At 34.0% G+C, this 16535-nt stretch overlaps 1 protein-coding gene across 3 annotated transcripts in view; it reads right to left on the bottom strand.

The window, feature by feature from the left end:
• DMD (dystrophin) overlaps nt 1–16535 on the bottom strand; it is a 2282236-nt gene that overhangs the window by 1523586 nt on the left and 742115 nt on the right. For all 3 annotated transcript variants that reach the window (XM_059679269.1, XM_059679268.1, XM_059679270.1), the window contains exons 19-20: nt 11046–11133; nt 573–814 (exon numbers count right to left, since the gene is read on the bottom strand). In XM_059679269.1, coding sequence (XP_059535252.1) covers nt 573–814; nt 11046–11133 — 330 coding nt within the window. The remainder of the gene's footprint in view (nt 1–572; nt 815–11045; nt 11134–16535) is intronic.

The raw sequence follows: 16535 nt of genomic DNA, 5'->3' as shown, positions 1-16535 counted from the left end.
CACATGCACTGAGGAAAGTCCGCATGGCATGGCAAAAAGGCAGCTGTCTGCAAGGCAAGAGGAGAGCTTTCACCAGCAGTGGACCTCTGCCACTTTTTTGGTACATGACTGGATTTTGCTCTGAGTATATGTGCTGTCATAAGAAAACCTCCAAATTATGGGGTATGTATTATTGGATATATGTGGTTCAATACTCCAAAACTGCCTGACCATTTTACAAACTGACAGAATCAATGAGTCATGTGCAACCACTCTAAAGACACTTTTTAAAAGATTCAGGCAACCATGCATCATCTATTCAAACCGATTTTCTTTATATAGTTTACAAAGTGATCCCCCCCAATGAGTATAGTACCCAACTGGCACATCTGTCATTGAAAAAAAATAGATAAAAATATGAAAATAAAAGTGAATATATGCATTTGAAATGATTTTTTTTGCTTGCACTTTTATCTTTACTATGTTTAACTAAATCCTTAATAGGACAACTTTATTAAATATTTTTCTATTCTTCTGGAAATTGATAAGAAATCCCTATTTCTTATGTTCCAAATAGAAGGAAAGAATCTTACCTTACAGATTTTTAACTGGCTTTTAATTACTGTGGGCTCTGAGATGGTGATAGGTTGGGTTTTCAACCAGTTGTCAGCAGTAGTTGTCATGTGCTCCAATTGCTGTAGCTGATTATAGAAAGTGATGATGTTGTTCTGATAATCCAGCCAGTTAAGTCTCTCACTTAACAATTGGCAGAACTCATTCCACCGGCTGTTCAGTTGTTCTGAGGCTTTTTTGATGCTGTCAGCATTGACACCCTCTAGAAAGAAAGATTTTTAAAAGTTACCCGCTGAAACCACAGATTGAAAGACATTATCTGAAGACCAATGTGTCTCAAGTTTATAAAGTATTGATCAGATGAATGACTTCAAACAAATCACTTATTTACTGATCAATAAGTGAAATTACTAAGATGATTTCTGATTGAATGCAAATTATTAGATTTGCATCTTATAAAAATATGAATGCAATAAAATAATAAATAAGGATGCATAAGATGTAGAGAAGCAGACTATATTTAAATAAAAACAAATATGGCCAAAGTTCTCATGGGGAGTGGAAGATTGATTGTGGACAAGTAACCTTTTGGATGTTTCCAAATAAATGTTAGATATCACGTATATTATTAAAATGTTCCTTCAAACACTAACTTACATTTTTATTTTAAAATCAGTTTGGAAATTAGTTGAAATGTTATTTGGCTTTTTTAAGGGAAAAGGTGAGTATTAAAAACCAGTAATTTTGTCCTAGCTGGGTAGCTCAGGTGGTTAGAGCAACATCCTGATACGTCAAGGTTGCAGGTTCAATTCCCAGTCAAGGCACATACAAGAGTCAACCTATGAACACAGAAATAAGTGGAACAACAAATCAATGTTTCTCTTTCTCTCCCTCTCTCTCTTTCTCTCAAATCAATATATTTAAATAAGCACACAAAAATTAGTAATTTTGTTTCTGCTACAGAAAGCCAAAAATAAGCAGATTGTCTATATGGGTACAAAGAAGTAAAACAAGCACTAAGAAAAATAATCTTTCTAATATGAAAAAAAGTTTTCATATTATTTACATATGTGGAAGTTGATCTGAAAGTTTGAAAATCATCTATAGCAATACCAAAGCGGAAAAAAAAAATCTATCAAGGGCAAAATTTTGAAAACATAAACACATCATCACACTTAGCTTTTTGGGACCCTACTATGTGTTAGGAAATATGCTGTCTTTTAATATATATCACCTTATTTAAATTTTCTGATAAGGTAATATATGGTTAATGCCAATCCAAGTATATATTATCCTACACATACTATGAAAGCAACATTATGTAATCCTACATGTTAAAATATTCATTATCTAAAGTCAGTTCACAAAATTTAGATGTTCTTACACACAAACACACACATATATGTGTTTAATAGTAATGTCTTTAATAAATTACATTATATAATGATAAATATTAAACCTATGTAGCACAGGTAACTTTCTTATATTTTTGAAATGCTGAAGTTTCCTATTCCTAGACAGAGCCGTAGGCATCTCAAAAGGGATCATAAAATCACTATAACATTTTTCCTGTAGATTAAAATACCTAAGGGATAAAGTTATTTAGTGAAGAGCAAGTCATCTAGGAGAATCTACTTTAGGGATAGGCATTTACTCCACTTCCTGGAGTAAATATAAGTTAGTTGATAGGCAAGTAAGTTATTAAGAAGTCTGAAGACCATCTCTAGCAAACAAGGCCTGTGGTTTTGCTAATTTGTATGTGTGCTTCACGCTTTCTAATGACTAAATATATGGAATTAAGTTCAACAACTATATTATTTTATCTTCTTTTACTTTCCTATGTTCCAATACTCTAATTTTCACTTTGTTGTAATTGTTATGCTGCCAAACCACATCTCTCAACTCATTTGAAACACAACTCTTAATTTCACTAATTTCAAAGTTTGAAACTACCAAAGATGACACTGGAGAGAACAAACTTTGCAAATATTATTGGCAATGATCTTTTCCTCCTTCTTCAGCTGATATATTTTCAAAGAAAAATAATTTAAAAAATAAAGTGTAAAAACATAATATATGCATGTCTCCATATATACAGCTATAAGAGGCAGCCCATGATTTACAAGGAGCTAAATATGTTTCTAATACCCTCCTAGTAGTTAAAGGAAAATTTGGGTTTTACCGAAACATCTGGAGGTGTTATGTGATATACTGTTTGTTATTATTTGGTTTTGAGCAGTGACCAAAAATGGTATGTTCTGGGGAATGCCACAAAGTATCTGTAGTTATAAAAAGATCATGTTTACTACCAAGTATAAAAGAAGATTCCAAAACTCCACTCACATAGGCACTCATTTTGAGAAGAAAAATTAGAATAAAGAGCTAACATTATGGCTGAAAAATAATATAGTTTAAAAATACACAGGGGAGAAATTTTAAATTATGTTAGATAATGAATCAAAATTATGCAACAAATCTAAATGACCACATGTTTAGAAGAAATATTTTCAGCATATGTTAAATGATAAGGGAATGCAGAGAGAAATATCTCACTGTACCAGACAGAGATCAACCATGCAAAGAACTGCTAGCATTTGGAAAAATAAAAGTATTAGTTAATTTTCAGTATGAATAATATACATGTTAATTTCATCAGCAAAATATAAATTGAACTATAATGAATTGACAAACTGAAAACAAGGAAACTACAATGAAGTACCAATAGCTTCTGTGGTATCTATTAAGATCCAGGAATAAAATGTAATGAGTCTTTGTTGATTATTACCCCAAATGACCAGCTCAATATGTTGTGATCCCCCAAAAAATGTCCAGATCCTAAGCATCACTGTGAGAGGAATTAAAATAAATGAGAAAAGTGAATTTATACAAATCCACTATGAAATATACAATACTCTCTACTTATTAGCTTGATTTTTATAATTGACTAAAGGCAATTGAAATACAATAATAGATAAAAGAAGGATTTCCATATTAAGATAAATGATGAAGGCAGGCAGAAGGGTATAGAAATTCACAATAAGGGCTCTGGTATTAGGGAGATCTGAGTTCAAATGTTACCCTCTTTACCAGATGGGTAAACTGGGTTCAGTTATTTAATCTCATTGGGTCTCATTTTTCTCATCCATGAAATGAATATGTGTGAAGTAGTCACACAAAATCTGGCATATACCAGGCAAACAGTAAATATTAGTCAATGATAATATAAAGAACTGAAAAAGAACATGTAGGAAACAAGAGACTAGATCTTTCACATGCTGAAATGGGGGAAAGGTCTTTTAAAGGCTGAAAATGGTCATTTATAAAAAGTAATGCTTAGTACTTTTTAAGTTAGAGCTACTTTTATATAGAATGGCACTAATAGCCTATATACTGGTAATAAAACCCTAATATGAAAATCGACCAAACTGCAGAACCACCAGTAGCTATGACATGCACTGACCACCGGGGGCAGGCGCTCAATGCAGTGCACTCCCACAGGGGGAGCACTGCTCAACCAGAAGCCAGGTTCATGGCTGGTGAGCACAGTGGTAGTGGTGGGAGCCTCTCCTGCCTCCGCGGCAGCAGTGGTAAGGACCGCTCCGGGGATGTATGACTCCTGGGTTAGGCCTGCTCTCCCAGGGGACATCCCCTGAGGGGCCCCAGACTGTGAGAGGGTGCAGGTAGGGCTGAGGGACACCCCCCCTCCATGCACAAATGTCATGCACTGGGCCTCTATTGGGATATAAAAGTTTATGTATAAATTTTAAAAGGAATTTATTAATAAGTGACAAATTCATAAGATTACTAGGGAATCTTGGGATATTTGGTCACACATCCATAACAATTTGAAATAAAAGTATAAAGGACATTTATGCCATAAATCAAAACCAGAAATTTCTAGATGGCACTGGCACAGATATGATGTGGATCCCAGAGAATCAGACATCTTATTATGAAGGATTTGTGTTAATTCATGTGTTAATCTGCTTCCTGTGTAACTCGAGTATAAATTTTCCTAAGCTATAAATCCTTCTAATGAAAATGTCTCACCTGGCACTATCTGATAGAGTTCTCAGCTTAGAGTAGGTACAGAATAAATACAGTGTACTTGTCAACTCATCCAACACCAAATCAATAGCTTACTTCATATAAATAAAAACATTAGGGGAGCAATATTCACAGATGCTAAAAGCCAAACACAAACACACAGGCAGTTTCTCCTGCTTCAAGTTTGCTTTAAAAAACTTGGAGGAGAGAAAAAAAGCACTCTCACATGCCACATTACTTAATAAGTATGTCTTTAACTAAATTTTAAAGTGCCATTACTTCAGCTTCATAAATAAAATGGCCGTCTATTATCCAGTGCTACTGGTGATATTATGCAAAAGTCTCTTAAAACTTTTGTAGAATAAATGAGGGTATTAAGTGTTTCAAATGCTCACAGACAAATTATTTTACTATTACATATAATTGTTTTGCATGTATTTCATAGAATTATGCTCCTTAACTCAACTGAAAATTTAAAGCTCTATGACAATTTGTAAGTGTAAATATCTACAAAGGTTTAAGTATCAATTATTTGAGCATCTGTTTTTCTAAATTTTTGTTAGCTACTTAGGAATACAAACACTAACTCACCAGGCATTATGAACAATACTTATGGAAACCATTTTGTAGCAGCACATTAAAATCTCAGGGATAATGGATCATAATCCATTCACATCTCATATTCTAAACAACCCCTGAAATAGTCTATGAATAAATATATTGCACTCAGAGGAAATGGATCATTACTTGAAGTGCACCCATTAATTTTATTACTTGTGTACAGTGCATAACAGACTGTTAGAATAATTTTAATTGTGCACCACCTTCCATGCAAGTACTTCAGAACTGCCACTTAAAGTGAAGTATTCCTCATCAAGTATATTCATCATTAGCCATGTAGCCAGGGTAAAATAATGCAAACCTTTGTTTTCAGAGCTCTTGAATTAGAAGAATATTTGGAATAAAAACTTAACATAAAGTTGCTAATAAATAATCACCGATTTTAATTGCATATTAAGTGAGGGTCATTACAAGTTCATTTGCAATTCAATATAACAGCCGAAATGTAATAGAAATTTATTCAGAGTCCATGAAAATAAGATCTGAGTATTAGGGACTAAATTCCAGAGGTTTCTTTGACCACAGTAACTTTTATACAACTGCTACCTCATATATTTCTAAATAATAGCTTTTAAAAATTAGTAAGTTTGGGATGGGGCAGGGGATGGACTAGAAGAGGTCAATGGGGGAAAAAGGGGAACTTATGTAATACTTTCAATAATAATTTTTTAAAATAATACAATAATGAAAAATTAGTAGGTTTATGAAAAATTCACACCCTCAGTAAATATAGCATATATTTGTTAATCTATCACTTTTTACAGTTTATCTATTTCTAAACATTATTGAATTATAAGAGAAAAGTAAGATTCCAACACATTTATTTTTATGACTAATTTTCTTTAACAATGACTACTAAAATGTCCTCCCTCTACACGAGCACAGAATCTCTTCCTTTGGAGATAAATGTGTCTGTCAGTTAACATTTATAGAGTGTGAACTCCATGTAGGCCATTATTGCATGTGTCCCATGGAGAAACAGAAGATATGAACGAAATTGCCCGGAGCTGAGGAAAGAGTAAGAGAAGAGGAAATGGATGCAACTGTCGGAAACTACTCATTCACAATGGAGGGGGTGAAAGACTGCAAATAGTATTATTTCCATGCCCTGTTGATATACAGACCAATTGCAAAATCTCTTCTGATTAAAATATATAATTGTCACTTAAAATCCTTTACAATAACGTGAAAAAAAGATAATGAGTTTTTAGCTTTGAGGTGAGCCAAACTGACTGTAATCACTGCCCTTGCCCATCTGACAAAATTTTGTTATCCAAACTCAAATGACATCATTCCTGTAAAGTATTCAATGATCTATAAACAAAAATATGAAAAACACAGTTAAGTAGTTCATATTATATATCGGAGTAGCTCTTGACTGTGTGTTATCAGTCTGTGCTATTTAATTATGAGCCTTAGCAGACTTACTATTAGGTATCACCTTAAACACTAGAATCTAACACTCAGGTGATGATGGTTTTGAGATGTTCTTTTACTAATAATTGCCAATGGTATTTAAATATCTTCATACTCTTATTTAACATATAGAAAACTACAATTAAAAATTGAAAGTGAAGTGCAATTTAATGTAGAAAACATCACTAACCCTATTAAATAATTATAGTACCTCTGGAAATTGTAGTGAAACCACTTTACAGCTTAAAAGAAGGGGAAATTGAGTTATGCTTGCATATGTTTTAAAATGAATGTTTTTAAATATGTTTTTCTTGATTTCAGAGAGAGAGGGAGAGAGATAGAAACATCAATGATGATAGAGAATCATTGATTGGTCATCTCCTGCATGCCCCACACTAAAGATCAAGCCTGCACCCCCGGCATATGCCCTGACCATGACCTCCTTGTTTATAGGTTGAAGCTCAACCATTGAGCCACACCAGCCAGACTAAAATAAATGTTTTGGTAGAATTATATTTTGGTAACTTCAATATTAATAAAGGAAAAAAAATATCTAAACCAGTTTTTGTTGTTGTTGTTATACCTGAACTGATAGGAGATATTATTTTATAAAAATAATTCAGAATACATTTGAGTAATTATTTTACACAATTTTGTGTTTAAATAAATATAAAAGTCAACCTTAAAGAAGGGAATATGTATCCTTTTTTAAAAAATGAAAATTTAAAAATATTGGAAATTTCCCTTCTCAGTATAACACAGCTACAGGAAACATAATTAGATTAATAGTACCCAATCTAGTCTCACACTCTTATTAATGTTCTAGGAAGTGAAAAATTTCTTTAGAATAAAGCTATTACTAGTATGCCAATCTGATAATGTGACAATAAGGTTCATAAAGATTATATCCGTGAAAAGTTTCTCTAATATGAAGAGGTTCTCTTTACCATCCAATATTCTGTCAAGCTGCTCCCCATACTTATCAAATCAATTAATGTTGACATAGGAACAGCAAATTAATGTTAGTTCAGAAAATGTAGTTAAGAAATAGATAAATCAGTTTAAAATTATACCAAAATTCTCGGTCAAAACCCTGGAACTATTGTTTTAGTTTAACACTCTCTCTGTTAGCAGCATTATAGCCTCTCTTTAGATCTTTATGATTACTTACACTCTTCTAAAAGAACTGGGACATCCTTAAAAAAATTGTTCATGTATAGGGTTGAAGTATGCAAATTATTTATGCACCCTCCTTTTTAGAAAGTTCCAAGTAAATTAATAAAAATATCTTACTGAACCTCTGCATATTTTTTCCAATATAAATCAATCTACCGTAAAATTCACAAAATAGTTTAAAATGTGCACATATTGAATATTAACTGTATTTTAATATTCTACACATAACTCTTTGTATTTGATAAGGTGCAGCAAAGAGAAAATTGTCCTCAAATTGATCATAACTTTTATGTGATTGTGCAAAACTAAACATGTGTTATTAGAAGTAGTGTTTTCAAGATATACAACTGATTTTTAACAAAACCTTGCGACATCAAATGAAAGTTACTTTTACATTGGCATCATGGTAACCTCTGCACTTTAAATTATCTTAAGATCCTACCACCTGTTTCTCAGCACCTTTCTTAAATTCTTTCAAGAAATTGTCCTTGGAACTAAAGATTTTGTTTTCTACATTTGTTAAGTGGTGCTAAAAATTCATTCTTTCAGTAAATGTTTAGAAATGGTCAAAAGTTATCTGGAATTATGTCTGATGTACCATTTGGGGTCAAGAGTTCCAAAATTATTGTAGATATTTTAGAAAGGTACTCTAATCTTACAGTAGAAAATTTAGTTTTCTATGTATATACTTACACATATAAAATATAGTTTATAAAATACTTTTTAAAGAATATAATAGGTACACTTATGCAAGTATTCTTCATACATATTTTATAATATAAATATATGTTAAATGTTATCACATTAAAACATACATAAAAGGTACATATATTTGTATTAGATGCATAATATTATAACATTGTACAATATTGATTTCCTTTATCTTAATTAAAAAAAGTATATGCAATGTGGTTAAAAGAAATATATGTTTCTTAATAAAAGGACAAGAATATAAGTATCTATTATGGTTATGAGTTTTATTATAAATCCATAGCCCAAACTTGAGAAAGGAAATTCTGGGCTGCCGGGAGCCGGTCCATGCTTGCTGTTTCAAGGGACCTGGCATATATGGCATACTGTTCTTAATATGTTTGCTCACCTTCTTGGCACTATGTGTTTTAACCAAGGTCTCTGAGAAAGGTTGTTTCCCCAGGTAGGGATTTTCCCCTGAAGTTAGGGAGGGAATAAAACCTCTTAACTAAGTGCCAGGCAGGTAATTAATCACTTTAACTATGAACAATCATGCTTAAGCTACATAATCTTTACTCCCTAGAATGGAGATAAGAAACGCCCTAACCTTTGGAATAGAGATTGATAGGATTGGAATCAACTGGTATAAATACAGATGTAACAGGACAGAACTTAGAACACAGAACCTACACAGAACGTTCTCTAGAGACAGAAGAACTTCGCTGGAGAGAACATGGCAAAAGATCCTGGACAGAAACTGGCCTTAGAACCTAGAGACAGAACTTAGCAAGAGAACATGGCAAAAGATCCTGGACTGAACCTGACTACAGAAATTGGCAAGAGAACCTGACTAGAACCTGGTGACTGAACCTGCCTGGAGAACCTGGACAGAACCTGGCTGGAGAACCTAGCGAGGGAACATGGCCACAGAACCTGGCTGGAGATCCTAACCAGAACTTTGCTGGAGATCCTAAGCAGAACCTCTCTGGAGATCCAGACCAGAACTTGGCTGGAGATCCTGGCTGGAGATCCTGGCTAGGCTGCTGATCAACTGAACACTGTCTCCGTGTCCTTCCTTCTTCGCCGACTCCGTCTACGCCTTTGGGAACCCCTGGACCTGCTGGGGTTGGACCCCGGCACTGGGCTGGTAAATTTGAGAGCTTTACTAAGCTAACTGTGGGGAAGCCTGGTTTAGAGAAACCTCAGACCATATAATTTATTTAACATGAATTTGCTGCTGTCAAACTTATCAGTTAAACCACTCAGCAACATGCACCTAAATGACAACCTTTTAATACTTTGCATTACCTTCTAACCCAATCCTCAACTGTCATTTTGCTTGTTTTTGTTTTTTACCAAATATAGTCTTGGGACTAATTAGGCAAAGAAAATGAATTGATTTCCTAGGCAGATCACTGAACTTTTTAATGCCAACACGGCAATTAAGGCAAAAAATAATTCATACACAGAATTCTTGCCCTAGAATGTAGGCAGGTTCTGGAAAATGCTGATATGCATGACAAAAACACTTGTTGCATGTGGTTATGATAGTTTTGTAAACATATCCTTTGATTACTGAAAAAAAATTATTTGGAAATAGTATTATCCCTGATTTTCATAAATTACTTATACCTGGAAATGAACCTAGTATTAGGACAATTTGAAAGAAATCTGTTCACAATTGATGTCAATAACATGTTTGTGTGGGCAGCTTTTGGAATACTGTTAGCAGATTAATTTTATCCCATTCTTAAAAAGAAAAACAAAGTTTCACCTCACTTGAAAAAAGGTAAAACTGAAAAAAAAATTCCTCTTAGGAGACATTTTTAAAATGACTGAAATAAAAAGGAAAAGCAACATAACAAATGTCAAATATATTATTAGCAAACAAATATGCTGATGAAGTGTTCCACATAATGTAAGTCAGTATGGAAAAACATATTGCTAGAATGATTTAAAATCAGGTTACAATCACTTTGCACATATTATGTGATTACACATATTTTCCATTCTTTCTGTAAACCTTCTGTTCTTAAATTATTTGACAAATGCCAGCAGGATTCGCATTAACATTAATTTCTTTGTAACAGATTTATAAAATATTCTACCGTATCCCATTGTCTTTCATTGGACTGAAAGTTGAATTTCCTCTAATAATTTCCTTAATATTAAGAAAAATAACAAAAAGCTCAAAAGCTTACTTTAGCCTGAGGAATTTTAGAGGGAAGGCAGGAATGGGGAAGTGGGGAGAGATTAACCCAAGAATTTATATGTATATATGCATAACCCATGAACACAGACAATAATGTGGTGAAGGCTTGGAGGTAGGGGTGTGGGGTGGGTATGGGGGGTGGTCAACGGGGGAAAATCATGGGGACATCTGTAATACTTTCAACAATAAAGATAAATTTCTTTAAAAAGCTCACTTTAGTTCAAATGTGCATTCAGGGAGTGCTTGTCTGGTATAATTCAGCTGATAAATATGAACCTATATGTTTATCAAATCCCTAAGAAGATTATCTAAATCAACTCCATGTAATTACCATTCACCATCTGTTCCACCAGGGCCTGAGCTGATCTGCTGGCATCTTGTAGTTTTCTGAACTTCTCAGCTTTTTCTCGTTCTATGGCCTGCAGCATGACAGCAAAGGTGAAGATTTCAGTACAAGGATTGCGTAGCTTACACACTAATTATAACTTCTACTTGCCCTTTCAAGCCTTAAGATATTTCACTCTGTCAGCTTATCATGCGAATCTAAAGATTTGTTCTCAAGTTTCTTGGCACCAGAAGCATCGATATGGCAATGAAAGCACATGCCATTTTCACACTGAATGACTACTATTTTTAATAAGCTGTCTACTCATAACTTGTTTACATAATAGTTTCTGAGGCATTGTTATGAAAGGCTGCAAAAAAGGGGGAGAAGAACCAACGAAGGCAAATTATAACACTGAAAAGATAAAGTGTCAGATAATTAAAATGGGATTTCTCTTTTTAAAAATATACACCACTGAAATTATTCCTCATAACAAAAGTATATATTCTGTAATAAAAATCAAATAGAAAATCCAGTGTGTATAACAAGCGTGAAAAGTAAAGTAGCATGGCTAATTTAGGAAAACCACATTTATCTAAATACAAAACTGCTGTTTAATTTTTCCCTCTAAACATGTCAAGTACTCCCACTTATAGGAAAAATAGTTTCAGCTTCAAAAAGGTTTCTAAATTTATTTGTTCATATCTCCCAGAGTTAACTTTTGAACTACAAAAACACATTACAATTAACCAAAATTAGCATTCAATACTGTTGAGTTTAATAATGTCTCTACATAGACTTCAATTTTAAACCATGATTCAGCTACCTTACTATAGTCACTAAAAAGATATGGCTATAACAACATATATGTTCTAAAACATAACTACCCGCAGAAAAAGCAAGCTATAATATATTTAACATGTAGTAAAAGCAATACCTCAATGATTAATAATATTATCCAAAGATTTCACTTGAGTTTGTGGCAAGAGTCTATTCTACATCATACTTCTTCAAAACTTTATTTAGATTGATAGGCATTTAAACAAATATTCCAAGGTATAATATTGGACTACATATAGGAGGGAGAACATATAACAGATACATGCATACGCTACAGGGTTGCTCAGTAGAACTTCCTGCAATGATGAAAATATTCCATATATACACTGTCCAATACAGTAGCCACTAACCACATGTGGATGTTGAGCACACGCAACATGGCAAGTGTGAGTGATGAAATTAATTGTAAATTTAATTTTTTTTTAAATTTTAAAAGCCATATGTGTCAAGTGTCAATTTTACAGTGCACATCTAGTGTCCTCCATATGAAAGAAAACAGTTAAAGATAAATAGTCATTATATATAATATGGAAACATCAGGAATACTTTCAGGGAAACAGCAAATATTTTCAATATTTCAAAAGATTCTCCATTTTAAGGAATATACACAATTAAATATAGGTTTTTAAAACTAATTTTAAAAGAATTTTTTGAACTAGGATTATTGGATTCAAAGTCAAGATTGCAAAAAGCTAAAAGAGCCAAGAGATAATATTATACATCTAATCAGGAAAAAATGTAATATACAATAAATAAACTACTTAAAAATCAGCAGAATAAATGACCAGTGAAATAAAACACTATAAAATGACAGTCTTTTTAAAAGTACTTTTAGATTAGATGGAAAATATACATTTTACACTATGCTGTCAAGGGCAGCAAATGAGAACTCCGATTCACTTGTATTCTACTTGAAAATTTCAAAGCACACACATTGTGGTGTTTGGGGATTTTATGTACCCTGCATCCCATACCAATTAGCAGGTGAAACTTCTGGCTTATCTTGAAAGTCATTTTCACACAGAAATTATTGAATTGTTTACATAAGCATGTGGATACCTTGGAAGGTTCTAACTTGATAGTTGAACTAACACATCAATGAGAAGGAAGTAGCCACAACAACTTATTAAAGGTAAGAACCTAGGTGAAGCTACAAAATTCACATTTTCTCAACTCTCAGCTTTTGTCTTCAAAATCCCCTGTCCTTAGCAGCTTAGTGGCTCATGTGTTTTCCAACACTTTAATTTTTTTATCCATTAAAGGTTAATTCTGTTTCTACAGGACTTGGAGTCCTTTAGAAAAAAAAGCACATTCCAACTAAACATAATATTCACAACTATAAAGAGTTACAGCACTATTTGGATGTCCCAAGCTTGAACTATATCATGAAAAATAAGTAAATAAATAAAAGAGAAAAAAGAAAAGAATACACTACAGCTAAACAATAAGAACAATGGCAAAAACTGCTGTTCTTTTAAGTAAGCAATTTTAGACTTATTCTTTCCTATCAGAGTGGCTTCTATTTTATCTACACTGAGTTTTTTCCACATGAAATTATATAAAGAGTAGAATCAGAAAATGATGTTGTCTTCTTAAATGATGAAAAGAAATTATTAATGACCTTCTAAATGTCATGATCATAATTTCTTTATTCTAAGCATCTAATGGAATAATCAACCTATACTACTAACAGAGGGACAAATTTATAATTGAATATATCAGGGTAATATTTGAGCTCAAATATCATGTTTGGTTAACCACATTATTCCAGTAGTTCTACTGTAAATAATAACAATAACTACCACCACAACAAAACAATAATATATGAAGAAGAAAGTGAGATAACAGAAGTTTGTGGATATTTGAAAAAAGTTACATAACCAAGATAAAAGTGGGCTTCCTTTTATACTATCTACCAAATTACAGTTTATGTATAGTTTCCATATGTATGTCACAATAATTCTGTCAGATAGAAGGAATCGACATCATGTTGCCCTATTTCATACAAGAGAAAATTGAGCATCAATAAGATGTCATGTATCCAAGATCTTAGAAGTATAGCCTATGTGCCCATCAGTAGATGAGTGTAATTAAAAAACGGTACGTCTACACAACGGAAAACGCTGCTGTAAAAAGGAAGGGACTCCTACCATTTGCAACAGCATGGATGGAGCTGGAGAGCATTATGCTAAGCAAAATAAGCCAGTCAGAAAAAGATAAATATCACATGATCTCACTCATTTGTGGATTATAATGAGTAACATAAACCGATGAACAAAAATAGATCTAAAGACAGAGAAGCATTGATCAGATGCTCAAACCTCAGAGGGAAAGTAGGAGAGAGTTGGGGTAGGGGGGAGAGATCAACCAAAGGACTTGTATGCATGCATATAAGTATAACCAATGGATGCAGACACCAGGGGGGTGAACGCATGAATGTGAGTGGGGGTGTGGGGGGCAGTGGGGCAATAAGGACACATATATAATACCTTAATCAATCAATAAAGAAAAAAGAAGTAGCAAGTTTTGGATACAATATCAGAACCTGATCATCTATGTATAACTCTCTTTCAAACATACTCTGCTGCTTCTAGTAGTATTTCAATGGAAATTAATCAAACATATTTGAACATATCTGACTACAACTCACAGCAAAGGTGACATGATAGTTTGAATGTAGTCAGGGATAATATTAAAAATATATAATCATTAATGCATCACGGGCATCAGATCAGAAGGAATGCTTGGTCACTTAGAATGGATACTGACAGTAAGCTGACTGACATCTCTGTGTACAGCTAAGTTACTATCCCCCATTGCCAGATGTATATTATATGCAAACTGAGTAACTGGTGCATAAATAGAGAATAGGCCCAGGGAAGAAGCAGTTACTGCCCTCCACATAGTTGCCAATGTTTGATAGCTGAGTTCTGTTGAGTAACATCACTTTAAAGACAGTGAAGAGTCCAAAAAAACATTTCATTTCAGACACAGCTATAGATGGTCGATTTCAAATGAGAAAATGTAGGAAAGCAAGGAAACATTCAGGAAGGTAATGAAAAGAAAAGTGTTGGGGTCACGCTGTTCTCAGTTGGTTTGAATTCTGTCTTCACTGCTTACCACCTGTTTGGCATTCAGAACGTGATTCTGCCTTTCTGAGCCTTAATATATTCTATGTAAAATAATAATAAAGATACCTGCTCTCCAGGAATTCTGAGGGGATTAGAGTAGGCTCTTCATATAATTTATTCCACAAATTGGGACAATTTTTATAGCAAATGGGAAGCTAGAAATAACTGAGTTGTGACAAACAGAGTGACATAAATGGAGAATGTCCCAGACAAACTAGCGCTTGTGGTCATTCTACGAAAGGCAATCTCAATAATCTTCAAAACAAGGTTAGGAAAAACTGGTACCAGGTTAATTGGAACACCTTTCTCACAGAAATGTGTGAGAAGTTTCCACATATAAAGTGTTGAAGAAGTTGATTTAAAAATATCACTGAAACTCCCTTTTTTCCCTCGATCTGGACATACATGCATTTATTCTCAAATGAAATACATGAACTCCTGTTTTAAAATAGGTTAGATTTAGCCCTAGCCAGTGTGGCTCAGTGATTGGATCACTGGCCCATGCACCCAAGGGTCACAGCTTCCATTCTCTGCCTAGGGCAGGGGTGGGCAAACTTTTTGACTCGAGGGCCACAATGGGTTCTTAAACTGGACCAGAGGGCTGGAACAAAAGCATGGATGGAGTGTTTGTGTGAACTAATATAAATTAAAAGTAAACATCATTACATAAAAGCGTACGGTCTTTTTTTTTCAATAGTTTTATTCATTTCAAACAGGCTGGATCTGGCCCGCGGGCCGTAGTTTGCCCATGGCTGGTCTAGGGCATGTACCTGGGTTTCAGGTTTGAGCAGGGTGCATGCTGGAGGCAACCAATCAATGTGCCTCTGTCTTCTACCCTCTGTCACATCCATGTCTCTCTCTCTCTTGCCCTTTCTCTCTCTCTCTCTCTCTCTCTCTCTCTCTCTCTCTCTCCCCTCCCTCACTTTCTCCCTCTCTTTCTCTCTCACCCCTCCCCTCTCTCCTCCCTTCCAGTCTCTCTCTAAAAAATCAATGGAAACAAATCTCAAGTAAGGATTAACACCAACCCCCCCAAAAAAGATTAGATTTATAGTTCCTAATGCTTCTATCTTCTCTCATTTTCTCAAAGAAGTATCTGCTAAAATTACAGAAAAAGTAAAATAAAAATTATACAACTTGATCATCAAAAGCTAATTCTGGAGAGAAATATGGTTCTGGAAAAGGGATAGCAAAACCCTTACTCCAAAGAATTCTGTGCCACCAAGGAGAAAAATTGGCCTTCCACAGGTGTGTCTTGCAAAGAAAAAACTGGCCCCATTACAAAAGAGAAAAGAGGACCCCTCACACCTATTCCCTTACTCAGGTCCATCAAAACCACTGTTATTAATGTCACATTAGCCTCCATGCTACTCCATTAAATGGCTGATTCTCAGGCCTCAGCTTACTTAACATACTTTGACTCAGAGGGTACTTCTTAGAAATATTTCTTAATTTGGCTTCCTAGACTAGAAGTGCAAAGAGTTTTCCTCCTATCTCAAAAACTGTCTTTATTCCATCTGCTATGCTG

This window comes from Myotis daubentonii, chromosome X, assembly GCF_963259705.1.
Source record: "Myotis daubentonii chromosome X, mMyoDau2.1, whole genome shotgun sequence".
NCBI classification, from domain to species: Eukaryota; Metazoa; Chordata; class Mammalia; order Chiroptera; family Vespertilionidae; genus Myotis; species Myotis daubentonii.
The sequence above is the reverse complement of the archived record's forward strand: the minus strand, read 5'-3'. Positions and strand labels throughout refer to the sequence as shown.